The 27,811-nt window shown below is 40.2% G+C and overlaps 1 protein-coding gene across 7 annotated transcripts in view; it reads left to right on the forward strand.

The window, feature by feature from the left end:
* The first annotated feature begins 1,566 nt into the window (after positions 1–1,566).
* Positions 1,567–27,811, forward strand: part of allc (allantoicase) — a 41,914-nt gene continuing 15,669 nt past the window's right edge. Inside the window, exons 1-6 of one of the 7 annotated variants that reach the window (XM_073056847.1) lie at positions 1,567–1,581; positions 2,701–2,836; positions 10,117–10,167; positions 15,800–15,887; positions 17,878–18,003; positions 23,445–23,524. In XM_073056847.1, coding sequence (XP_072912948.1) covers positions 2,747–2,836; positions 10,117–10,167; positions 15,800–15,887; positions 17,878–18,003; positions 23,445–23,524 — 435 coding nt within the window. In that variant the 5' untranslated portion in view covers positions 1,567–1,581; positions 2,701–2,746. Of the gene's footprint in view, positions 1,582–1,991; positions 2,176–2,545; positions 2,564–2,604; positions 2,837–10,116; positions 10,168–15,799; positions 15,888–17,877; positions 18,004–23,444; positions 23,525–27,811 lie in introns of those variants that run through there. The other 6 variants (XM_073056849.1, XM_073056845.1, XM_073056848.1 and 3 more) reach the window with 6 other exon arrangements.

Genomic DNA, 27,811 nt, shown 5'->3' on the forward strand with positions numbered 1-27,811 from the left:
ACTGGACTGCCAACACAGATGCCTTGTGTAGGAAGGCACAGAGTCGACTATACTTCCTTAGAAGGTTGGCGTCATTCAATGTCTGTAGTGAGATGCTGAAGATGTTCTATAGGTCAGTTGTGGAGAGCGCCCTCTTCTTTGTGGTGGCGTGTTGGGGAGGAAACATTAAGAAGAGGGACGCCTCACATCTTAATAAGCTGGTAAGGAAGGCGGGCTCTGTCGTGGGCAAAGTACTGGAGAGTTTAACATCGGTAGCTGAGCGAAGGGCGCTGAGTAGGCTACGGTCAATTATGGAAAACTCTGAACATCCTCTACATAGCACCATCCAGAGACAGAGAAGCAGTTTCAGCGACAGGTTACTATCGATGCAATGCTCCTCAGACAGGATGAAGAGGTCAATACTCCCCAATGCCATTAGGCTTTACAATTCAACCGCCAGGACTTAAGAACTTTTTAAAAGCTATTATTAATGCTTTTTGAGATAGTGATTTAGATGCATATCATATTTTTACTGAGTTAAGTATTGTATGTAATTAGTTTTGCTACAACAAGTGTATGGGACATTGGAAAAAAAGTTGAATTTCCCCATGGGGATGAATAAAGTATCTATCTATCTATCTATCTATCTATCTATCTATCTATCTATCTATCTATCTATCTATCTATCTATCTATCTATCTATCTATCTATCTATCTATCTATCTATCTATCTAATCCTCAAGGATAAGGGAATGAGGAATTCAGAGAGCATAACTTCTAATAACATTTTCATCATTTTTCAGAAAATGAAATAAACTGGGCATGTATATGGAATTTAAATAAAACAAATATAATTATAACAAGTCTTTTAAAAAATCATTAGATTTTAACTGTCATATTTGAGGAACTAGTACTTCATACAAAAATTAATTTTGCAGAGCCTAGGAATTTGTGGAACTGCAGAATGATTACTCTTGGCATTAAAACCTCTGTCAACTCGCAACTCAATGAATTGTTAATGTTTTATATAATGTAAACGTTGCATAAATCCCCATCATACTTTGTGCACGAAACCACCATGTGTACATGCCCATTAATTACTTGCATATAGAAGTTCTAAGTTTGCAACTTAGAACTTCATAATCCTTAAAAATTCAACGAAGAGTACATCTGTTAAAACAGTGAACTTGGTGATATTCTCTCTTCCCAGCCTAGATAAAACTTTTTTTTGTGTAAAAATGATGCTAAGTAACTTTTACTTGTCTGAAATTATGTTGCTGTCTGCCTATTGTATGACTGAGAGATCTGTGAATTAATAACCACAGGTCACAGACCTCTCAATCTGTGAACCAATGTTAATAATTCCTTAAAGCAAGAAAATACCAAATTTCATGATGTTTCTGGCTACTGCTGATCAGATGTAGATATCACCAGTTCTTCTATTTCAACCCTAACTTCCAAAGAGCTTCAGAAATATTTGAACAGTTACCATCAGTCAGGACTGGTATTGTGCAGATCACAGTCTCCTGGTTTAAATGATAAATTAACCCTGCAAGAATCTTGCTGCAGAGAAATTGCCTCTTCATTGTAATTGGGCAGTTGGTGAGAAATTTTAATATCACACAACTTTAATTAAAATATTTGATGAAAATGAGGGACCTAGCATCATGGAAGTTTCTGTGTTTGAATGTGTAAGCAAAATATTTATGTATTGTGTAAGCCTATCATATACAAAGCTACTACCATATCATTTGATGAAGGTAGTATGTAGACTTGTAGACTTGAAGATGTATTAGAAGAACATTTACTCCCAATTATCTGTGGTAATGTTATCAACATACACTAATAGCTCATAGCTCCAAAGGTTGCCATTCAAGACCTTGATAGATAACTCACTCTATCATAGTAGATTTTATTGGTGTTTTCAGATTTGGCAAAAACTGCCATTTTATTACCAGAACAAGTTCCCATTCAATTCCTGGGTATACATTTTGAACCTGTATGAGAAAACTAATCTGTTTTCCATTTAGAAATTTGAAATGCTCAATAATGCAGCTAGCTACCTTTAGGTCATAAACTTTGTGATCTTAAGTTCAATCTGCAGGTTTACAGTTTTGCTGTTCAACTTTTTTTTTGCACTTTAAACTCACTGGCTGTTTGGTACAGTTGCAAACTAGCTTGTCAGAAGGAAAACTGGTAAGTCATTGATCAAATGTACAATTGCAAGTTTCAACTTAACAACTTAATCGAGAGTCAGTGGACCTGCAATTTGCAAATATCCAAATATAACTAGACACTGGGCTTTGAATTTGTGATGTGATTTTTCTTTCTTTAGGATTTTGAGTGATGCAAAACCTTTCTTTAATTCTGTTCCTTTGTTTTACTTTTATTTAGATTTATAAGCAACCTACTTTTATAGAAAGTTGGAAAAAACTATTTGAAGTCTATTTTTCTTGGAACAGCACCTGCTGAATATTACAGCTTATATTTGCAATGCATTTCATATTTTGGTTAATGCATAACTAAAGAGTTAAAGAAAAAACTTAGTAACAGCTGTAAAGTACTGTGGAAAGTGACATATTAGGTAAGAAAGCTTGCACGTGGATACTACTTTTAAGGTGAAAAACTGTTTCATGGAGAGGGTTGTCTAAGAGTCATGCTCAGCCAGAAAGTGTCCATGCATTTTTAAAAGGTTCCTTTGTCACAATCTTTGTATTTCAGCAAACAAAATAAAAACAGCATTTAATCTGTTAGAATAGATTGAAGAATGGCAGCTCGTCCAATCCAGAGCAACATAGAAAAACTTCCAGACTTTGTCCATATGAATGACCTGGCTTGTGAAATAACTGGAGCAAAGGTAAGCTACATGGCACAAATGAATTTTGGAAGGGCTTAGAGCAGCATGGTAGTGTAGTGGTTAGCACCACGTTACAGTACAGGCAACCTGGGTTCAGCTCCTGCCGCTGCCTGTTAGAAGTATGTTCTCTCTGGGACCATGTGTGTTTCCTTTGGACACCCTTGTTTCCTCCCACTGTTCAAAGATATATTGGTAGGTAGGTTAATTGGTCATTGTAAATTGTCCCTTGATTAGCTAGGAATAAATCGGGGGATTGGTGGGCGGCATGGCTCAAAGGGCTGGAAGGACCTATTCTGCGCTGTAAGTTTCATTTACATAGATGCTTCCATGTCCTCAATTTCCCAAAGTGATTTAACTGGAACAGTTTGGAAGGGCATTTATTGCTGTATAGAGAAATGGGTCAACTACTTAGCTTAATGTCAGATCAATGAATAAATTTTTAAGTAATATGTTATTAGAACGTTGGATAGGTCAATTTGTGGAATGGAATTTTTAATATTTAAGTATCTTGGTTTAATATCTGATTCAAAAAATAAGCACTTCTGACAATAAAGCAATTTTTCTACCAACATTTGAATTTAGATAAGTGTTAAATTAACATGAGGATCAAACATAAGCCTGAAGCTCTGGCAAATTTGGGCTAAGAGAATTAACCTTCTGAGTTTATCTTCACAGGTGCCAATACTTAGATAATCCAATTTATGCTGTGACAATGAGCCCACACAGCAAAGATGAGGAAAAGGCTCTAAGAATGAAGCATGTGTCCTAGAATGAGGCACCCCATATTTTCTGTGAAGTTGTTCTAGATCAATGATAACATTGATAATTATTGACCATATGAAAATTGCCCTGGTGGAATTGACAGAAACAGAAAAGGAATAAAAATAATGCAGATGTCAGAAGTCAGAAACAAAACCAGAAAATGAGAGAAAAGAAATCTCTGCAGGTTAGGCATGGTCTGTGGAGAAACAAGCAATCTGTAGGAGACACTCAGAAGGTCAAGTGGCAAGTGGCATCTGTAAGAGGAAAGGAATTGCCGTTGTTTCTAGTCGAAACCCTGCATCAAGTTTCATCAACAGTGAAATGTCAACAATTCCTTTCCACCCACAGATTCTGCTTGACCAGCTGAGTTCCTCTAGTGGATTGATTGTTGCTCCAGATTCCAGTACCTTCAATCTTCTGTTTCAGGATCTGAGGAGCTAATGTTTCAGGCTAATAACTTTTCATCCAAATTGATGCTCTGTCAATCATCAGGGAAATGATAACTGAAATTAACAGCAATTTTTTTCAACGTGCACATTCACCATATAACCTACACTGGGTTTCACTCTTCCCAGAACTATTTACAAATGATCTAAATGAGGATAAAACCAATCTTATTCCAGAAAAATGATGATTTTGAATGCCTTTGACTTTACAGCAGATGTTGGCTGAGTATAGTGCCAAGAATTTTAATAAAACCAAAGTCAGTAGACAACAAGGGAAAGTTTGCCAATTGATGCATTCAAATGTGATGATAGAGAATGGAAATTCTTGCAGGCTTATATTATTGCTGAAAATTTACAGAATTCATTGCATTTATGTTAATAGAGGAATTATTATCAGTAATTATTTACAATAATTGTGTAAAAGGTAATGACTTACAATGTTTTTTGCAAAAGAAAGCATGTCACATATGTTTGAGTAGATTTCATTTCTTTTTTTTCTTCTTGATGTCCACAGTAACTGTTTTTGTCTTTTCTAATGTGAGATCCTTCCACCTGGCACCAACTTCTCTACTTTAAGACATTCCTTATTATCTAGCACTCTGTTCAAGCTTTTAGTTATCTGCCTGTGGCTCAGTTTCTTTTTCTGAATAGTTTATTACGTTAAAGATGGTGCATAGACATGGGTTGTTTCTATTGTAATGAACATTTGATGAGTTTATGATCCCAGTCTCACAAAATCAAGATAATCAGCGTCAGAATGGTACAAATACCATTAATTTCATCGCCAGTTCATTCTACCATTCCTAATGAGTTAGCCTCATACAATGATTGAATTAAATTGTCAATGTTAGATTGAATGGGATTAGTTGGATGGGTAACTGACAGTAGCATGGATTATTGGACAGAATGACATGTTTCTGTGTTGTCTGATTCTAAATTGTTGTCTGACTCTAAATTTCACAAACAGCAAATCAATATATGATCTATAAAATTCCAAGATAATTTGAATGACAAGATTTAGATGAGTTGGCCACAGTTTATACAATATTGCACTACTATGTGTGTTGTTTTGAGATACATTAATGATGTTCTGAGTCCTCAGATCACTCTAAGTTATTGCTGGTGCTTTCATTATAAAATTATTTCCAGCATAGAAGAAGGGTGAAACTATGTGAGACAGATGCCACACTGAAAGCACCTAATAAATGAAAGTTAACTCCACACACTGTGGTGCTCCTAGCCCATAAGATTATAGGAGCAGAATTAGGCCATTTAGCCCATTGAGTCTGCTCCGCCATTCCATCATGGCTGATCCACATCCCATTCAAACCCATACACCTACCTTCTTATCATACTCTTTGATACCCTGACCAATCAGAAAATGATCCACTTGCGCCTTAAATATACCTACGGACTTGGCCTCCACAGCTGTTTGTGGCAGAGCATTCCAGAGATTCAACATTCTCTGGCTAAAAAAAAAACCCTTAACTCTGTTGTAACAGGTCGTCCTTCAATTCTGAGGCTGTGCCCTCTGGTTCTGGATACCCCCACCATAGGGAACATCCTCTCCACATACACTTTATCTAGTCCTTTCACCATTCTGTATGTTTCAATGAGAACCCCCCACATTCTTCAAGAGTCCATTGATTACAGGCCTAAAGCTGGCAAATGCCCCTCATATGTTAACCCATTCATTCCCAGAATAATCATCATGAACCTCCTCTGGACTCTCTTCAATGACAATGCATCCTTTCTGAAATATGGGGCCCAAAACTGTTGACAATTTTCCAAGTGGGGCCTGACTAGTTTCTTATAAAGCTTCAGCATTATTTCTTTGTTTTTATAATCATATAACCAAATAACAATTACAGCATGGAGACAGGCCATCTCAGCCCTTCTAGTCCGCGCTGAACGCTTAATCTCACCTAATCCCACTGACCCGCACTCAGCCCATAACCCTCCATTTCTTTCCTGTCCATATACCTATCCAATTTTACTTTAAATGACAATACCAAACCTGCCTCTACAACTTCTACTGGAAGCTCATTCCACACAGCTACCACTCTCTGAGTAAAGAAATTCCCCCTCATGTTACCCTTAAACTTTTGCCCCCTAAGTCTCAACTCATGTCCTCTTGTTTGAATCTCCCCTACTTTCAATGGAAAAAGCCTATCCACGTCAACTCTATCTATCCCCCTCATAATTTTAAATACCTGTATCAAGTCCCCCCTCAACCTTCTATGCTCCAAAGAATAAAGACCTAACCTGTTCAACCTTTCCCTGTAACTTAGGTGCTGAAACCCAGGTAACATTCTAGTAACAACACACACAAAATGATGGTGGAACACAGCAGGCCAGTCAGCCGTTCCTCTATCCATGCCAGTATATTTCTTGTAACATCATAGGATTTTATCTTGTTAAGCAGCCTCATGTGTGGTACCTTATCAAATGCCTTCTGAAAATCCAAGTAAATGACATCCACTGCCTCTCCTTTGTCCACCCTGCTTGTAATTTCCTTGAAGAACTCTTAACAGATTTGTCAGGCAAGATTTCCCTTTACAAAAACCATGCTGACTTTGACTTATTTTATCATTAGTCTCCAAGTACCCCGAAACGTCGTCCTTAATAATGGACTGCAACACTTTCCTTACCACTGAGGTAACATTCTAGTAAATCTTCTCTGTACTCTCTCTATTTTGTTGACATCTTTCCTATAATTCGGTGACCGGAACTGTAAACAATACTCCAAATTTGGCCTTAACAATGCCTTGTATAATTTTAATATTACATCCCAACTCCTATACTCAATGCTCTGATTTATAAAGGCCAACAAACCAAAAGTTTTCTTCACCACCCTATCCACATGAGATTCCACCTTCAGGGAAGTATGCACCATTATTCTAGTCCCCTTGAAATAAATGCCAACATTGCAGTTGCCTTCTTTACCACAGACTCAACCTGTAAATTAACCTTCTGGGAGTCTTTCATGAGGACTCCTAAGTCCCTTCATACCTCTGATGTTTGAATTTTCTCCCCATTTAGATAATGGTCTCCACTTTTGTTCCTTTTACCAAAATGCATAATCATACATTTCCCAACAATATATTCCATCTGCCACTTTCTTGCCCATTATTCCAATTTGTCTAAGTCCTCTGCAATTGCATTAGTTCCTCAGCACTGCCTACCCTTCCACCTATTTTGTATCATCTGAAAACTTTCCCACAAAGCCATCAATTCCATTATCCAAATCACTGACAAATAGTGTGAAAAGCAGTGGTCCCAATAAACACCACTAGTCACTGGCAGCCAACGAGAAAAGTCCCCCTTTATTCCCGCTTGTTGCCTCCTGCCTGTCAGCCGTTCCTCTATCCATGCCAGTATATTTCTCGTAACATCATAGGATTTTATCTTCTTAAGCAGCCTCATGCGTGGTACCTTATCAAATGCCTTCTGAAAATCCAAGTAAATGACATCCACTGCCTCTCCATTGTCCACCCTGCTTGTAACTTCCTCGAAGAACTCTTAACAGATTCGTCAGACAAGATTTCCCTTTACAAAAATCGTGCTGACTTTGACTTATTTTATCATTAGTCTCTAAGTACCCTGAAACGTCGTCCTTAATGATGGACTGCAACACTTCCCTTACCACTGAGGTAAAGCTAACTGGCCGATAAATATCTTTCTTTTGCTTTCCTCCTTTCTTAAAGAGTTGAATGATATTTGCAATTTTCCAGTTCTCTGGAACCATGCCAGAATCAAGTGATTCTTGAAAGATCATAAGCAATGCATCTGTTATTGCTTCAGCAACATTTTTCAGAACTCTGGGATGTAATCAGTCTGGTCCAGGTGACTTATCCACCTTAAGACCTTTGAGTTTGCCTAGCACTTTTTCCTTTGTAATAGCATTGATACTCACTGCTCTCCCTGACACTCACAGACCTCTGGCATGCTCCTAGTGTCTTCCACAGTGAAGACAGAAGCTAAGTACTTGTTCAATTCATCTGCAGTTTCTTTGTTCTCCCATTACTACCTCGCCAACATCATTTTTCAGTGGTCCAATATCAACTCTCACCTCCTTTTTACTCTTTATAAAACTGAAAATCCTTTAGCATCCTGCTTTATATTATTGGATAGTTCCCCCTCATATTTCATCTTTTCCCTTCTTAGTTGCCTTTTGTTGGATTTTAAAAGCTTCCCAATTGTCCAACTTCTCACTCACTTTTGCTACATTATATGTCCTTTCCTTGGCTTTTTTTGAGCCCTCAACTTCTCTTGTCAGTCATGGTTGCCTACCACTGCCATTTGAGAACAACCTATTCTGTAGGACATATCTATCCTGTGCCTTGTGAACTATTCCCAGAAACTTCAGCCATCTCCACTCAGCCACCATCCCCATCAGTATCCTTCTCCAATCCACCTGAGCAAGCTCCTCTCTCATGCCTCTGCAATGTACTTTATTCCATTGCGATACTGATATATCTGACTTATGCTTCCCCCTCTCAAGTTGCAGTATGAATTTAATCACATTATAATCACTGAATCCTAAGGATTCCTTTACTGTAAGCTCCTAATAGAATCTGGATTATTACACTACACCCAATCTAAAATCACCTTTCCCCTAGCAGCTCATTGTTGTAATGTGAGTGTTATTAACAATAAGTTAATACTAATTGGGAAGCTGCTGGTAACAAGAGGTGGGTTCTGGGGTTGGCGGGATTTTATTTCCAGTATGCATTGTATGTAGTCCCAATACCCATGCCGCACGAGGTACCTGTAAGCCTCTGTAGTGTAAATATCATTTGCCGTCCCTGATAAAGATGTTCTTTTAGCCATGAAATTGTTGAGTGGTCCTGTTGTAAAGTAGAAGTTACCACACTCATGAAACAAGCTGTTCTAAAAACACAGCTCATAAGCATTCAACAAATTCCCCATCTTGCGATCTGACACCAACCTGATGTTTCCAATTCCTTTACATATTGAAGCCCTCCATTACATGCCCTTTCCAGCTCCCTTTGCAATCTCAACCTCACATCTTGGCTACTATTTGGAGGCCTATGTATGATTCCCAAAATGGTTTTTTACCCTTGCAGTTTCTTAACTCCACCCACAAAGATTCAACATTTTCTGACCCTATGACACCTCTTTCTAAAGATGTAATTCCATCTCTTCTCAACAGAGCCATACCATCACCTATGCCTTCCTGCCTCTCCTTTCAATGCAAAGTATATCCTTTGATGTTAAGCTCTTAACTATGATCTCCTTTCAGCCATGACTCAGTGATGCCCACACCATCATACCCTTTAATTTCTAATTGCAGCACGAGTTCATCCACCTTATTCTGAATGCTACATGCATTAAAATACAGCACCTTCAGTCCTGCATTCTTCACCCTTTTAAATGTTGCCTCTGTGGTACATTTTAATTCCTTGCACTGTTTGCATTTGTACCCAATCATTGGTTTGTCCTTCCTTACGTTCATGTTACACCCATCATCTACTTGTAAACCTGTTGGCTCATCCTCAGCTCTATCATACTGATTCCCATCCCCCTGCTGTATTAGTTTAAACCATTATTTTAGCCTGAATTCTAACCCGAACCCTAACCCTTTTCAATTCTCTTTACCATTTTTTGTGCTTTTTCCTTTCTTTATTTTGGTCCGTTTGATTTTCACCGCTAACTTCAAGACACTAGTCTACATGTGACCTTTTCCAAGACTCTCCTAGAAAGTTCTAGTGCTTATAATGAGAGCAGCCTGGAATGGAGACTGCAGATGCAGGAATATGGAGTAAGCATCAGTCTGCTGATGGATCTCAATGGATTGAGTAGCATCTATGGGAGGCAAGGCATTGCTGACAAGCACTACATCTGAAACATCAATATTTAATTGCTGCTTGACTCGTTGAGTCCCTCTAGCAGATTGTTAGTTACATTCTGCAGGGACTCTGGCAGATACTTCCCACCACCTACAGGAAAATGACTTTCCCTGTTCAGTCTCTTCCCTTGTTGATAGATTAAAAAAAAATCTATCTACACTAGGGACAAATTCGCTATTTCAACCTTTCTGTCTTCCAGGTCCTATTTGCAACAGATGATTGGTTTGCAGCTGCAGAGAATCTTTTGAAGGTAAGTGAAAAGCACGGAACATATTGGTTTATTTTACAGGTGCTGAAATGGCTGCACATTGAAGTAATCCGTTTACTGCTTGTGCCCTGCATTACAATAAGATAGTAAATCATAGAAGTAGAATTCAGCCATTTGGACCAGCGAGTCTGCTCTGCCTTTCGATCATGGCTGATTTATTATCTGTCCTGCTCTCTCCCCATAAACTTTGACACCCTAAATAATCAACAACCTGAAAACCTTCAATTCCAATGACATGGGCTCCACAGCCTTCTGTGGCAATGAATTCCACAGATTCACCACCCGCTATCAAAAAAAATTCCTTCTCAGCTCTGTTCTGAAGGAACATCCTTCTATACTGAAACTGTGCTGTCTGGTTTTAGACCCTCCCATTATTGGAAATACACTCTCCATGTCCACTCTGTATAGGCTTTTCAATATTCCGTAGGTTTCAATGAGATTTCTCCTCATTTTTCTAGACTACAGTGAATACAGGCCCAAAGCTATCAAATGTTCCTAATACATCAACCTTTTATTCCAGGGATCTTTCTAGTTAACCTCCTCTGGACCCTCTCCAATTCTAACTCTTCCTTTCTTCAATACATGGCTTAAACTACTCACAACTCTCCAAATGTCATCTGACCAATTCCTTATAAAGCCTCAGCATTACATCCTTGCTTTTATATTCTAGGCCTCTGGAAGTGAATAATAACATTGCATTTGCCTTCCTTACTAAACATTCAGCCTACAAGTTAACCTTTGGAGAACCGGCAGTAGGATTTCCACATCCCTTTGAACTTCTAATTTCTAAATTTGCTCCCTGATTAGAAAAAAGTTTACGGCTTTATTCCTTTGGCCATAAGAATTCACTGTATTCGATCTGGAAGTGCAAATTCACCCTGCACATCAACAACAGTGACACCAACCTTCCCGATAGGCTGAATTCCTTCTATGCACAATTTGACGCAATGAATGACATAACTTTCATTGACATTCTGAATGTTAAAAGGCCTGAACAGATTACATATGGCAAAGTTATTTCCCATGGTAGGGGTGTCTAGGACAAGAGGGCACAACTTCAGGATTGAAGGATGTCCATTTAGAACAGAGATGTGGAGAAATAACTTCAGTCAGAAGGTATTAAATCTATGGAATTTGTTACCATGAGCGGCTGTGGAGGCCAAGTCATTGGGTGCATTTAAGGCAGAGATAGATGGGTTCATGATTAGCCAGGGCATCAAGAGGTGTGGGGATGACTGGAAAAATTGGATCAGCCCATGATTGAATGGCGGAGTAAACTCAATGGGCTGAAGGCCTACTTCTGCTCCTATATCTTATGTTCTTATGGTCTTACATCAAGGAAAACCCCTCCGCCACCAAGGGACAGGCTTCCTGTCTGGACGCAGCTGAGGCGAGGAGGATCCTAGCTAGGGTAAAGCCCAGAAAGTTTTGGGTCTAGCTGTGGTCAGGTGCAGAGGGATTGTGTGGCCCATCTAAAAGGCGTCTTAACAAACACCTTTAACATTTCTTTACAACAGTTCTTTGTCCCTGCAGGCTTCAAGGCAGCTACCATCATTCTGGTTCCTAAGGGAGGGACGGCAACAGGCCTAAACAATTACCACCCAGTTGCACTAACCTCAACATTAATGAAATGCTTTATTGGACCTTTTCCAGTTTACTACCACTTAAACCAGACCACTAACGACGCCATAGCCTCGGCCCTCCACTTTCTCATGTCCCACCAAGAAAATGGTGCCTCAGACAGCAGGATATTGTTCATCAACTTCAGTTCCAAGTTTAACATGGTCATCCCTCAGAGGCTAGTGGGTAAACTGTCCTCACTGGGACTCAACATCCCTCTCTGTAACTGATTCTAGGACTTTTTAGCAGAAAATCCACCCTTGCAGCAATATCTTGCTGAGCACTGCTGGTCCCCCCTGCCCCCAGGGATGTGTACTCAGCCTGCTGCTGGTCATCTTGCTAACTCATGACTGCACTGCCAGACTCAGCTCAAACCACATCATCAAGTTCACTGATGGTATGACAGTGGTTGGCCTCGTCAGCAACAATGAGTTGGCATACAGAGAGGATGTAAGGAAGCTTGTCAAGTGTGAGGACAACAACCGGAGTCTTAACGTAGACTAGGCAAAAGAGATAATTGTGTATTTTAGGAAGGTACAGGTTGACCACTCTCCAGTGCACATCAATAGCTCTGCTGTGGAGGGAGTAAAGAACGCAAAGTTCCTTGGTGTGCACTTAATGGATGATCTATCTGTCCCACAACACCTCCTCATTAGACAAGAAGCCACAGCATTTGTCTACACTTTCTGACAACATTCCAACAGCTTTCTACAGGACCATCATTGAGAGCGTCTTGTCCGGCTGAATCATTGGATGTTGTAAGGCATTGGACTGCAAGACCCCAGAGAGGATAGTAAAAATCACCAATGCCTGTCTCCCTCATCCCCCATCAAGATCAGGACTGGGACTGGCAGACTGGGTAACAGCTTCTTCCTCAAGCTGTGAGACCAATGAATACCCTGCCATCACCAAGGTCTTGTTACTAGGACAGCGAGCTGCAGAGATATACACCAGAGATATCTGGGGTATACACCATCAGCTCTAGGTGACTTACCTACCTTCAGAACTTTCAGTTTCCAAAGAATCTTCTCTCTAGTTATGGTAACTTCACACACTTCATGCCCCCCCCCCCCCCCGACACCTGGAACTTTCACCATACTGCTAGTATCTTCCAAAGTGAAGACTGATGCAAAATAGTTATTTAGTCCATCCGCTATTTCATTGTCTTCCATTATTACCTCTCTAGCAATGTTCTCCAGCAATCCAAAATCCACTCTCACCTCTCTTTTACACTTTGTGTATCTGAAGAAACTTTTGGTATTCCTGTTAATATTATTGGCTAGCTTACTTTCATATTCCATCTATACCTTCTTAATGACTTTTATAGTTGCCTTCTGTTAGTTTTGAAAAGGTTTCCAATCCTCTAACCTCCATGAATCTTTGCTCTATTATATACACACTCTTTGGCTTTCATGTTGGTTTTGACCACTCTTGTTAGCCATGGTTGTGTCATCTCTCCTTTAGAATACTTCTTCCTCCCTAGGATGTATGTATCGTATGCCTTCCAAATTGCTTTCAGAAATTCCTGCCATTGCTGCTCTGCTGTCATCCCTGCCAGTGTTCTTTTCCAATCAATTCTGGCCACCTCCTCTCATGCCTCTGTAAATTCCTTTACTCCACTGTAATATTGAAACATCTGAATTTAGCTTCTCCTTCTCACATTTCAGGGTGAATTCGATCATATTATGATCACTTATCCCGAAGGGTTCTTTTACCTTAAGTTCTCTAATCAATTCTAATTAATTGCACAACACCCAATCCAGAATAGTCGATCCTCTAGTGGGTTCAACCACAGGCTGCTCTAAAAAGCCATCTCGTAGGCACTCCAGAAATTCCCCCTCCTGTAAAGCAGCACCAATCCTCCACCACTATTGTAACATTGTCCTTTAGGCATGCATTTTCTATCTCCCATTTACTTTGTAGGCCACATGCTTACTATTGTTTGGAGGTCTGTATATAACTCCCATCAGAGTCTTTTTACTTTTGTAGTTCCTTAGCCCTATCCACAATGATTAAGTACCTTCTGATCCTATGGCCCCTCTTTCTAATGAATTGATTTTATTTTTTAACAGCAGAGCAATGCCGCACCCTCTGCTTTCCTGCCTATCCTTCCAAAACGATGTGTATCCTTGGACATTAAGCTCCCAGTTATAATCTTTCAGCCATGATTCCGTAATGCCTATAATATAATATCTGCCAAACTGCAACTGTTCTGCAAGTTCATCTACCTTATTCTGTATACTGCGCACATTCAGATACAACAGCTTCAGGCCTGTATTCACTCCTCGATTGTGTCACACCATGTTCAACCTTTGGATTCCTAACTTTGTCTGAAGCATTACATTAACCACTACACCATCGTGGTGCCTAAAACTTGCATCCCACCTGTTGTTCCTCCTTCAGCATATCTACTTACATCTTTGCATCTTTGAACTGGTAGGTTTAAGACAAATTCCATTTGTCCACACTGTTAGGAGCACAGTGTGATGGTAACAGAGACAATCTGAATGTCATTCAGTTTCCAGATGACCAAAAATTTGGAGGCATATATTAAAGGTGTGCATTCCAAACTTCTCAGTTATTTCAGGAATGTTCCGCCTGTACAATGATTTATTTCCCAAGTTCTAACAAGAAAAATATTCCTCGGAGCTTTTAGCATTTTAGTAAATCTCTGGAACAAAAAGAGAATATTTCAGTATGATATCTTATTCAGAGAACTGCACTTCTGACATTGTAGCAACTTCTCAGCACTGAACAAAAACGTAAACATCAAATTGGAACAACAGTCACAGAAGTATATTTAGTGTAGAAAACATAGCGGCCATTTTTGTTCGATGGACATCAATGTAATATTGTGCACATAGTAATACTGGGTACAGTAGCATAGTGACTGTTAATGAAAGAGCAGTGAGAGATTTGGACCATTGATCCAAAGATTTGGATTACATTCCACCACTGACAGATGCTGAAATCTGAAGTAGAAAAGTATTGCTGGTGGAACTCGGGGTTGAGGGGGTGGGGTGTGTCAAGCAACATCAGCTAGTTGACGTTTCTCACCCCGCCCTGTATAAAGACTGAAACTGTAGAGGGAAAATAGCCAATATATAGATGTGAGAGGAAGGGATGTGGCAGAGGCTGGTAGGTGATAGGTGGAACCAGACAAGATGCGGGAATGATACATCGATACACAGATAGTAGGGGATGCGGGGAGGGGATTGTTAAGACACAGACTCATAGGTGACAGGTGGAAACAGATGAGGGAAACAAAAATACTGGTGAAACCAGGTACAGGTATTTAAGTTCAAATACTGAAACAAACCTGGACTTAACAAGAACATCAATAACATCGAGTTGCAAAAAAAATTGCAAAAATCTGCCTGTGTTACTAATGTCCTTCGGAGATCTCCCATCCTTACACTTTCTGTAGGTGACTCCAGAGTAAACTACCAATTGCCTCTCTGTTCAGAGTCTTAGGTGAGAAATCAGAAGCAAAATCTAGAGCGTGGCAACAAATAAATGTGCTTGTGATGCTGACTGAATGGTGAATATTGGACACTAGGGATAACTTACCTGATCTTTGAGAAAAGCACATTGGAGAGTCAATGCTGTTCTGGTGCTGGCTTGAATCCTGTGCTCACAGAACTAAAATTGAACTCGGTGAACATTTACCTCGGGAGAACAGCCTGCCCGAGTGATATTCCCTTGCCCCATGCCCATCAATACTTCCTTGTTAATATAGATGAAGATTTTGTTGTTCTGTATGCCGCTGATTAGAGGGAGTATTGGAGAAAATTTCTGAGGGTACTCCCCTAGACTACCTTTGACATCTGTCCACCAGCCATTCACTACAATAGGAGCAGGCAATTGACACCCGTTGGACAAACAGTTCTTAAAGATGGTAACTTCATTCTGTGAACAGAGCCGGGTACAAGGGAAATGTATTGAATACCACACACTCAGACTGCATATCTTAATTTTTAAAACATATTTTTAGTCTGAAGCACCACAATGGAAGTCTCAAGAATTTACAAATTTTGGCAAATGGATGGATGGATGGGAAACTAGGAGAAAGCGAATTCCAGGTGGGTCAAAATCTAGAATATATACATATTTAAAACTGATCTATATATCCTACTAGAATCTTACCAGGTAGAACTCTATAACATACTGTATATTTAATTGATAAAACAGGAACTCTTATTTAATCTAAAGGAGAGCAGCATGACAAATGCTTTAGACTTTGCAGCTAACATGCTAGAAAGTACAGGTGAGAGAAAAGATTGCCCCTTATGGCCCATTTGGGTAGGCACTAACAGAGTGTAAAGACAAAGAACAGGCAGAATCGGGAATAAAGATTCATGCTCCAGTCATCTGTTAAATGCACGATGGAGTACTGTGTGATCTAGTGTTTTGAAGTCGGAGAAGAAATATTATTCAGCATTAAAAATATAAAATATCTTCAATCAATACAGCAGAGCTCTTTGCTTCTGGTAAAGCACAGTATGACTGCATTTCAAATGGACATTTGATCATGACAGCTTTTGAATCTGGATCATGGTTTCTGAAAGCTTCAATCAAGGTGATGCCTCATATTATGGCAGAAGCTAATTGTTCAGGCTGTTCAGGGTGGAAACTGGTTGAAGAGACAGACTCTCTCTTGTCCCTGTGAATAAACCCAAGGATGGCACAGTAGTGCATCGAGGAGAGCCACTACGCCGTAACACCAGCATCCCAAGATCAATTCTGCTCTTGAGTACTTTCTTTAGGTTCCTCTTGTGACTGGATTGATCTTCTCTGGATGTTCCAGTTTCCTTCCCCATATCTGGAAGATATGTGGGTTGGTAGATTAACTGGGAAATTTAAACTATCCATAGTGTGCATGTGAGAGATTAACTGGAGAGACATTAATGTGAGTAAGAGGAGAATTTGTGGTTGATGGAAGGCAAGCACACTGTGCCCTGATGAGCCTGTTGCCATGACTCCAATCCTACCTTGAACTCTTGAGCACGTAAGACAGTCGGAGGTTGTGCATCGCTCCTGAGGAGGGTTCAAATCATCAGCTGACAATTTTGTTTTCTTTATCTTCCTTAACTCTACATTCACATCCCCAGCATCCTGATGTCTAACATCATCTGGCATTCTTTTGCTGTACTGTAAAGGAGTTATGAAGTTTCCCTGAAACCTAAATCTCCACAATGTGCATGTTTTCATTTAATCTGATTCCCTGCCTGGAGGCTTGTCCTGATTGATAAATTTAGCTCCTGGTTGGGTGGTGAATGCTGCAGAAAAGAACAATGAGAGTAGAAAGTTGAGACCCATTTTTGCCAGTTTATTTGTCAGACCAGGAGGAAGTTTCTTCTGACCCAAAAATACAGCTGTACAGTTCTGAGATGATGGTTCCAGTTCTTTTCAAATGAGATATAGAAACACTTAAATTGAAGGAACAGAGCTTCTCTAAGAGTTTTCAACAATCACTCTCCGGAAAACAAATTGGAAGTGTGCTGCTTAGCAGAAATAGGCCAGTAATTTCTATACTTCTTAACCAACCACGTACACCATTTTAAAGGGTTAAATTTACTCTCCATATTTTTATTTGTCAGTGACCTGCACTGCATTTTTCTTGAAGGACTCTTTTTCTACTTGACTTGAATGTAATAGAAATTTATCTCTGATTAGCAGTGCTAAGATCTCTTTTATGGTGTTCAGCTGCAGTCATTAGTCAGTTAGTTTTGGAAGTAAATTTGAACAATTGTACTTTGTTTATCACAAGCCCTCCAAGACATACGTCTACTTGAACATTTTTTATTAATTAAAATTGATCAGAATTGGACAATTTTATAGATTTTTCCTCTAATATGTAAATAATGTAATAGAGTGAGTTGGGCTTTCAAGTGGCCAATTTTATTTTCAGACAGGAAGTTGTGCCTTAATACTGGCTTTCCAGGAATTCCCATCATTCAAAAAGTCGAATCCTTCAAATTGTGCTTGATTCTGAGCATATTCTTAACTTTTCTTACCTCCAGCATAATGAAGCCTAACTTTCATACCTCAGTTTATGTTTGTATTTCATAGGTCACGACTGGTGTGTTATCCAGCTGGGTGTGCCTGGAGTCATACATGGAATTGATATAGATACTTCTTACTTCACTGGCAATTATGCGCCTCGTATGTCAATTCAAGCAGCCTGCTTAAATGCTGGTTAGTAAGCTGTAATTTACTAAAACTCCTACATAATTTCAATACATTGAAAAGCAATGGAAGTTCTGCACACTAATTATAGTTTTCATTTATTCTTACTATGTTTTGGATCTCTAAAAAGCATGTGCCACTTTTATGCAGACGGGTGGGAAAATGGTTAGAAACACACCTTTGCATATGACACTGGTAGACTATAGGTCAGTCTGATTTCCCAAGGTATCTCTGAGATTCCAGGCTGTGATCTGTTCCAACTGCTCTGGGCTCTGTGCCTGTGGGCTCCGCAATGTTTACTTGGCTCTTTGCTGAATGGAGACTGAAGTTGTGATCTGCACTGGGCTTCGTGCCTGTGGACTCATTTTTGTTCTGAATGCTATTTGCTTACTCTTACTATTTGCATGATTTGTTTTTTCTCTCTGCACATTGGGTGTTTGATGGTCTTTTTAATGGGTTCTTTTGAGTTTCTGTTTTGTGGCTGCCTGTAAGGAGACAAATCTCAAAGTTGTATAATGTATACATAATTTGATAATAAATATTTTGAACTTGAACTTTGAAATACCCCTTTGCTTCATTTGAAATCAGGTATTCCTGCTGTGACCATTGTTGTACTGATATGGTGCATCAATATGTTTGCCTGATTCATTGATGTATACTTCATCATCAAGTGAACTGGTTTAAATACATTATGGTTATAATTCAGAGTTAACAGTACTTGTGACTTATTTTAAATCTGCCACTGACTTCTGTGCTTCACACATATTTAAGTTATTTTCTATTTTCAACAATGGATGTTACACATTGTGAAGCATCTATTTAACCTTTTTGACCAATGTATTTTTGGTTTAAAGCACAAAATAAACATTCAGTGGTACTATTTGTCAATATTTTAATAATTTCAGAATGTGACCACACATACTGACCTAGCAAATATGTATAACCATAAAAAAGTTCTGAGACATCAAAAAAGGTACTAACAATTAACAACTTACGTACTTGCAATATGGAATGAGTTGTACACAATGTCCTTCTAAGTTTTTAAAAATCTCCTTATGACAGAGAGTGGCACAATAGCATAGTTAGTAGTGCTGTTGATTCACAACTCTAGCAACACAAGTTCAATCCAGGCCTCCCATACTTTCAATGGGTGGGTGTTTGGATGTTCTCCCTATTACTACATGGGTCTCCTCCAACATCCCAAATATCTGCATGTTGTCAGGTTAAATAACCATTGTAAATTGCCCTTAGGGTATAGCTGGGTGGAAGAATCTTGATAGGAATGTGAGAATAGTAAACATTGTGTAGACAGCCAGGATTCGTTTAGCTTGGGATTTACTAATTTAATCAGTTCAGCTCAACACTGTGGGCAAAGGGCCTATCCTTTGTGCTACACTGTTCTGTGCTCTAGTAAGTAGTATAAGTGAGTGTCTAATGGATGGTGCAGACTCAGTGAACTGAGAGGGTCTGTTTCTGTGATGTATCAACCACTGGTTACAGAGTCCTAGAATTATACAAAACAGAAACAGGCCCTTTAGCTCAACTTGTCCATGCCAAAGAGTGTATTTACCTGATTCCTCTAAACCTTTCCTATTTACAGATATGCACCTGCCTAAATGTTTTTCTGCTGTTGTAATTGTACCCTGCCTCTACCACTTTCTTTGGCAGCTCATTCCATACACTGTAGTTCACCACATTCAAAATAAAATTGATGCACCATCAATAACTCACTCTGAGACGTAAGAAGCGAGATATCGGCTTTTATTGACTGGAAGAATGAACAACCCTACATCCTGGAGAATGAGGCTGGGCTCAGGCCTCAATCGCCTTTATACAGGGGTCTGTGGGAGGAGCCACAGGAGCAGTCAGCAGGGGTCTGTGGGAGGAGCCACAGGAGCAGTATATGTAGTTCACCATATACACCTACCACTCTTGCTGCTCTGATCCTCTTTAAATCACTCGCTTCTTACATTAAACTTATGCCCTCTAGTTTTAGGCTTCCCTATCCTGGGAAAAAGACTGTGACCATCCACTTTATCTAATCCACTCATGATTTTAGAAACTTCTGTAAGTTCACTTGCAGCTTCCTGCTCTCCAGGGGCAACACTCCCAGTCCGTCCTGTTTTTCCTCCCAAATCAAGCCCTGACAACATCTTTGTGAATCTTTTCAACACCCTCTGTAGCTTAATCACATGACTCCTATGGGGTGGTGGGGGGGGGGGGGGGGGGGGAAATGACCATAACCACTCACAATGCTCCAGGTTTTGTCTCACCAGCGTCCCATAGATCTCTATGACATGAAGGGCTATGCGGGCTCTCGGAGAAATCCTGCCAGTCCAATTGCCTAGCTTATTTCCCCCAGTCAGTTCTCCTTCACGTATCTATTAACCTCCCTGTTGCCCAGTGTATAAGGGACAACTTAAACTGTCAACTTGCCTTTGGCTTATAGGAGGAAACTGGAGCATCTACAGCAAACCTATGTGGCCGAAAGGAAAAGTTCAAGTACATTATTATCAAGTATACAATTTTGAGATTCATCTCCTTACAGGTAGCCACAAAATAAAGAAACCCAACAGAGCCCATTAAAAAAAGACCAAAACACACAATGTGCAGAAAAAATTGTGTAAACAATAAAAGTAAGTAAAATAACACTCAGAACTGAAGGTCATGAAAGTGAGCCCACAGTATGTGGCCAGTCATCCAGGAGCCTGTTATTGCAGACCACAGCCTCGGTTCAGTGCAGAGACAAGTAAACCTCATGGAGCAGTGAGCTGAATACAGGCCTGGCCCTCTCTCTGGCCCTGACACCCTGACCTCTTCAATCTTCTCTGACACTTAAATCGGCCAAACTTCAGGTAATTTCTTGCTCTCAGATGCGAGTCCTGCCACTTCGATTTGGCTCATAGCCAACCTGTTCAATTTGGCCTGGCATTTAAAATCGGACGAACAGCGGGTCATTCCTTGCTCTTGGACCCAGGCCCTGCTGCTTTGGTACACTCTCAGGTCTGGGCCCTGCTGGCTCAATTCAGCCCATATATGACCTTTTCAACCTTGTACAGGTTGATAAGACCATAAGATATAGGAGCAGAAGTAGGTCATTCTGCTCTGCCGTTCAATCATGGGCTGATCCAATTCTTCGAGTCATACCCACTCCTCTGCCTTCTCCCCATACTCCTTGATGCCCTGGCTAATCAAGAACCCATATATCTCTGTCTTAAATGCACCCAATGACTTGGCCTCCACAGCCGCTCGTGGCAACAAATTCCACAGATTTACCACCCTCTGACTAAAGTAATTTCTCCGCATCTCTGTTCTAAATGGACGCCCTAAATCCTGAAGTCGTGTTGGTTCATGAACTTGATGGTTGAAGAGAAGTAGCTGTTGGTGTGGCATTTCAGGTTTCTGTATCTCCTGGTAGTTACGAAAAGAAGCCATGGTCTGGCTGGTGGGGATGTTCGATGTTGTCTTCCAGAATCAGTGCCTCATGTAGATGATACCAATGGTGGGCAGGGATATGTCTTGATGCATTGGGCTGAGTCATTTACTCTCTGCAGTTTTTGATGTTCCTGTACATTCAAATTACTGTACCTTGATGCAACCAGTCAGGCTACTTCCAACAGTACATATGTAGAAGTTTGATAGTGTTTGGTGATAGTCTGAACTTTCTTAACCTTCTAAGAAAGCATAGACCCTGGCACATCTTACTTGTGATTATATTACATCTACAGTATGTTCTGAGCCCAGGACAGGTCATCTGATATGTTAATGCTCAGAAATTTAAAGCTGCTGACCCTCTCTGTCATCAATTTGTTAATGTAGGCGGGCTCATATTCCTTCTCCTTCAACTTCCTGAAGTCAACAACCAGTTTTTTAGTTGTATTGACCTTAAGTAAGAGGTTGTTGTAGTAACACCACTCAAAAATAGAGGAGGAGGCAAAGCACACAGCCTTGAGACAACTTAAGAGTGCCAAATTTACCTACTAACCTGTGAGCTTCTGTGACGTGAGGAAACTGCAGCATGGGGGAAACTCATGCGATCACGTCCACAAAGCATCTGAGGTCGGGATCGAATCAGGCTTGTATGAGCAGATTTTACATATTACAGCTCCATTGCCCAAGTTGTTTTTGATTTTACAATAATTGCCACTTCTCCCAGTTTATTTATTTTCCACTGTTGCAGACATGTGCCACAGGTGAGCTGATGACCTTCATTGTACATGCCAAGTACTCCTGGTGTAATGTGATGTTGTGAAATATGGTCTTTGAACCCTGCTTCTGTAATTTAGTTCCAGGAATGTGAAAAGAACTGAATTTCAGAAAAAATAATTAAATAGGCACACATTCCTACATTATGTATCTCATGTTCATAATAGATTATTTTTCTTAATTCCTAATTACAGGTGTCATCCCTTTTACAATGGTAGAGCGTTACTATGAAACTTTTCTTAAGCCGAAATGGAGTAAAGCGAAGAACCATTAATTTATATGGGAAAATTTTTTGTAAAAACGAAAATCCTCTTTGTAATGTGAAAACAGGTTACTAATGTAGTTCTTTTGTAAAAGCAAAGTGGCATAAAGCGACATTCATAAAGCAGGGGACACCTAGTATGATTATGTCTGTACCTCAAAAAAAGTAGGAATTGCCTTCTGCTTATTGCTTCTCCCATTTGCAGAACAGTCGAAAGCCCTTCCTAAAAAACTTGCAAACTTCAAGGTCCTGTAAGCAAGAATAATAAATTAATCTGTTTCTTTTAGTGAATGTTAGCTCAGGAACTGTGAGAAGCTCCTGCCTGCACTTTTCTGAATAGAACCGTGGGATCTTTGGTTAATTGGTTTGCTATTGCCATGTGTACTGAGGTGCAGTGAAAACTTTGTTTTGCATGCCCATCCATTTGGATCATTTCACCAGATCAATGCATTGATGTCATACTAAGGAAAACAAAAACAGAATGCAGAATAAAGTATTACAGCTACCAAGCCATTTTCTTTTCTATCTGCCTGAGAGGATAACCTGGACCAGGATTAATGTTTCATTCAAAGGTACACATCCTCAGTACCACTCAGTCTAACTTGTGTGGTTTGACATGTAGCTTTCTAATGCTGCTCCCTTGAGCATGAGTTATTACCAATTGTTCCCTTCCATATCAAATTCCTCAGAATTCCTCAGCTTCTCATACCCACATGGATGTAATGTCCAACTTTAACTCCTCAAGTATGTATTGTTCATCAGTATGTGCATGATAGATATGATTAAATACTTGGGGGAAAATCTTTATTGTGTTCAGCTTTACATGAGTAGTCTCCGATGTCAATCTGAAGGTAAGAAGAATCCAGAGCTACCATTTTCCATCACTAGGCATGGTCTGTAATCTCCCTTACCTTACACCTGTGCATCATGTGCTCTTTGCATTTTATCTACAATATGATCACATATCTGTCTATCTTACCAGATGCTGTTTCAGACCTACCTCCAAGAGGAGAAAAAATTGGAACTGCAGCTTCAGAGGAGGAATATGAAGCTATTGGAAAGGTTTGTCAAAAATGTTCTTGCAATTTCCTTATTGTAGATAACCGTGATCTCTGTTTGGCAATCTTGGTTAAAGTCTTTACAAAGGTATAAAGTAGTGAAGACTGTTCCATTAAAGTGCCTTCCTGCTGTGTGTGTGAGTAGGTCAATATAGTGAATGGTCTGTGAATATTCACACTGTATAACCAGTGGGTCAAGTACATTATCACATGTTAAACTTCAGAAAATATATTCTGTAACATCAAGATATTTCTTTTCTAATAAAGCAGAGCACTAAAAGATAGTGCTATATATTTTCCAATGCCACTGGTGTAGAGTTTGAAGGAACTGTATCTTCTGGATTTTCAAGCCAGGAAGAGTCATAGAACTCTACAGCATAGAAACAGGCCCTTCAACTGACCTAGCCCGTGCTGAATCATTAATCTCCCTCGTCCCATCAACCTTCACCCTGATCATTGCTCTCCACACACCTCCCATTCATGTACAACGAGATCTAGGTGTTCTTGTACATCAGTCAATGAAAGCAAGCATGCAAGTACAGCAGGCAGTGAAGAAAGCTAATGGCATGCTGGCTTTTATAACAAGAGGAATTGAGTATAGGAGTAAAGAGGTCCTTCTGCAGCTGTACAGGCCCTGGTGAGACCCCACCTGGAGTATTGTGTGCAGTTTTGGTCTCCAAATTTGAGGAAGGACATTCTTGCTATTGAGGGAGTGCAGCATAGGTTCACAAGGTTAATTCCTGGAATGGCAGGACTGTCATATGTTGAAAGATTGGAGCGACTGGGCTTGTATACACTGGAATTTAGAAGGATGAGAGGGGATCTGATTGAAACATATAAGATTATTAAGGGATTGGACATGCTGGAGGAAGGAAGCACGTTCCCGCTGATGGGTGAGTCCAGAACTAGAGGCCACAGTTTAAGAATAAGGGGTAGGCCATTTAGAACAGAGATGCGGAAAAACTTTTTCACCCAGAGAGTGGTGGATATGTTGAATGCTCTGCCCCAGAAGGCAGTGGAGGTCAAGTCTCTGGATGCATTCAAGAGAGAGTTAGATAGAGCTCTTATAGATAGTGGGGTCAAAGGATATGGGGAGAGGGCAAGAACGGGGTACTGATTGTGTATGATCAGCCATAATCACAGTGAATGGCGGTGCTGGCTAGAAGGGCCGAATAGCCTACTCCTGCACCTACTGTCTATTGTCTATTGTCTACATATCCAAATTTCACTTAGAATCCCATATCCACCACTTGTGCTGGCATCTTGTTTCATACTCTCACCTCCTTCTGAGTGAAGACATTCCCCCTCATGTTTCACCCTTAATCCATGGCCTTTACTTGTGGTCTCACCTAACCTCGGTGGGAAAAGCCTGCTTGCAATTTTGAGTACCTCTATCAAATCGCTCCTCAATTTTCAATGTTCTGGGAAATAAAATCCTAACCAATTCAACCTTTCCCTGTAGCTCAAGTCCCAGCAACATCCTTCTAAATTTTCTCTGCACTCTTTCAATATTATTTATGTCTTTTTTGTAGGTAGGTGACTAAAACTGCACACAATCCTCCAAATTAGGACTTACTAACATCACATACAATTTCAACATAACATGCCAGTTCCTGAACTCAATACTGTACATTGATTTATGAAAGCCAATATTCCAGAAGCTTTCTTTACAGCCATATCTACTTGTGATGCCACTTTCAAAGAATTATGGATCTGTATTCCCAGAGCCCTTTGTTCTACTGTACTCCTCAGTGTCCTACAGGTTAAGACCTACCCTGGTTGGTGCTCACAGAATGTAACACCACACTCGTGTCTGCATTGAATTTCCTCTGCCATTTTTCGGTCCATTTTTCCAGCTGGTTCAGATCCTGCTTTGATAGTCTTCCTCACTGTCCACTACATCCCTATTTGTTTAATTCGCAAAGTTAACATTCTCATCAAGATCATTGATGTATATGATGAACAACAACGGACCCAGCATCGATCTCTGTGCACACCAATAATCACAGATCTCCAGTCAGAGAGGTAACCATCTACAGCCACTCTGACTTCTTCTGGGAAACCAATGTTTAATCCAATTTACTACCACATCTTGAATGCCAAATGACTGAAGCTTCTGTCCAAGGTCACATGCGGGACTTTGTCAAAGACCTTGCTAAAGTCCATGTAGACAACATCCACTCACTTAACTTCATCAACTTTCATGGAAGCTCCTTCAAAAAACACTGTATCACTCGTTAGGCATGACTTACCATGCACAAAGCCATGCTGACTAAAGCTAATCCATCCCTGTCTGACCAAATACTTACCTCCTTATATTCGGTCCCTTAGAATACTTCCCAATATCTTTCCCACTTCTGCTGTCAGGTTCACCAGCTTATAATTCCCTAGTTTATTCTTAGAGTTTTTCTTAAACAATGGAACACCATTAACTGCCCTCCAATCCTCCGGCACCTCACCCATGTTTGAAAAATCTCTGCTATCCCCCTGCAATTTCTGCACTTGTCTCCCACAGGGTCTGAGGGAACACATTTTCAGGCCCTGGGGATTTATCCACTGTAATCTGTCTCAAGACAGCAAACACCTCCTTCTCTGTAATCTGTATCAGGTCCATGACCTCACTGCTGGATTGTTAACATCTATAGAATCTGTGTCCATCTCCTGAATAAATACAGATGCAAAAACTATATTAAAGATCTCCCCCATCTCTTTTGGCTCCATGCACAGATTGCCACTCTGATCTTCCAGAGGATCAATTTTGACCCCTGCTATCCTTTTACTCTTAATAAATCTGTAGAAGACCTTAAGATTCTCTTTCATCTTGTCTTCTAGGGCAACCTCATGACTTCTTTAAGCCCTTCTGATTTCCATCTTACATGTTCTCTTGTACTACTTGTACTCTAGATGCCATTTGTTCCCTTCTATCTATATCTGCTATGCACCTCCATTTTAACTTTCCAGGGCATCAATATCTAGGTTCCCTAAATGTATTATCCTTGCCTTTTATTCTACAGGCATGTACAAGCCTTTGTACTCTCAAAACTTCACTCTTGAAGGCCTCCCACTTTCCAAGAACACCTTTGCCAGAAAATAACCTGTCCCAATCCACACTTGCCAGATCCTTTCTGATATCATCAAAATTAGCCTTTCTCCAACTTAGAATCTCAATTTGAGAACCAGACCTATCCTTTTGCATAATTATCTTGAAACTTTTGGATTATGATAAATAGATACTAACTGTTCTCTTGTTCAAACTTTTATCACCTATCTTATCTCAGCCCCCGTTATCACATTCTCTCTTGATGGGACCTTTATGTACTGATTAAGGAAACTTTTCTGAACACGTTATTCCTCAGTTATACCCATAAACTCTCACTAGAAGAGCCCTCCAGTCTGTCCTGACAGAGCATTGCTGTGACATTTTTCCCAAGTAGTAACACCACCCCCTCCCCCTTAAATCCCTCCTGCTTTATCAGGTCTAAAACAATGGAAGTCTGGAAGATTGAGCTGCCAGTCCTGCCCTTCCTGCAAATAAGTCTTGCTAATGGCTACAATGTCATAATTCCATGCCTGAGCTCATCTGCCTTTCCTACAATATTCTTTGAATTGAAATACATGCAGCTCAGAACATTAGTCTCACCATGCTTGTCATTTTGATTCCTGACTTTGTATGGAGGCTTAACAACATATTTCTTCACAACCACTCCACTATTTGTTCTGCTGCTCTGGTTCCCATCCTCCTGCAACTCTAGTTTAACCCACCCCCCACTCCTGTGCAGCACTAGCAAACGTTACTGCTGGGATATTAGTACCCCCCCCCCCCCAAATTGAATTGCAAAACATCCCTTCAGTACAGGTCCAACCTTCCCTGGAAGTGAGGCCAATTATCAAAAAATATGAAGCCCTCCCTCCTGCACCAACTCTTTAGCCATGTGTTAAACCATATGATCTTCCTATTTCTGGCCTCTTCCGCACATGGTCTGAGTAGCAATCCTGAGATCACAACCCTGGAGATCCTATCCTTTACATAGAACACAACTCCCTGAACTCACTTTGTAGGACCTCATCACCCATCCTACCCATGTCATTGGTACCAACATGGGCCATGACCATTGGTTCTTCACCCTACCACTTAAGAATGTCATAGACTCAATCAAAAATGTCCCTTATCCTGTCACCCAGGGGGTAATGAACCATCTGGGAACATCATTTTTGTCCACAAAATCTCCTTGTTTCCCCTAACCAATAAATCCTCTATCATCACAGCTCGCTTCTTCTTCCCCTTCTTCCC

The sequence above is a fragment of the Hemitrygon akajei genome, chromosome 9 (genome assembly GCF_048418815.1).
Source record: "Hemitrygon akajei chromosome 9, sHemAka1.3, whole genome shotgun sequence".
Taxonomy (NCBI): Eukaryota; Metazoa; Chordata; class Chondrichthyes; order Myliobatiformes; family Dasyatidae; genus Hemitrygon; species Hemitrygon akajei.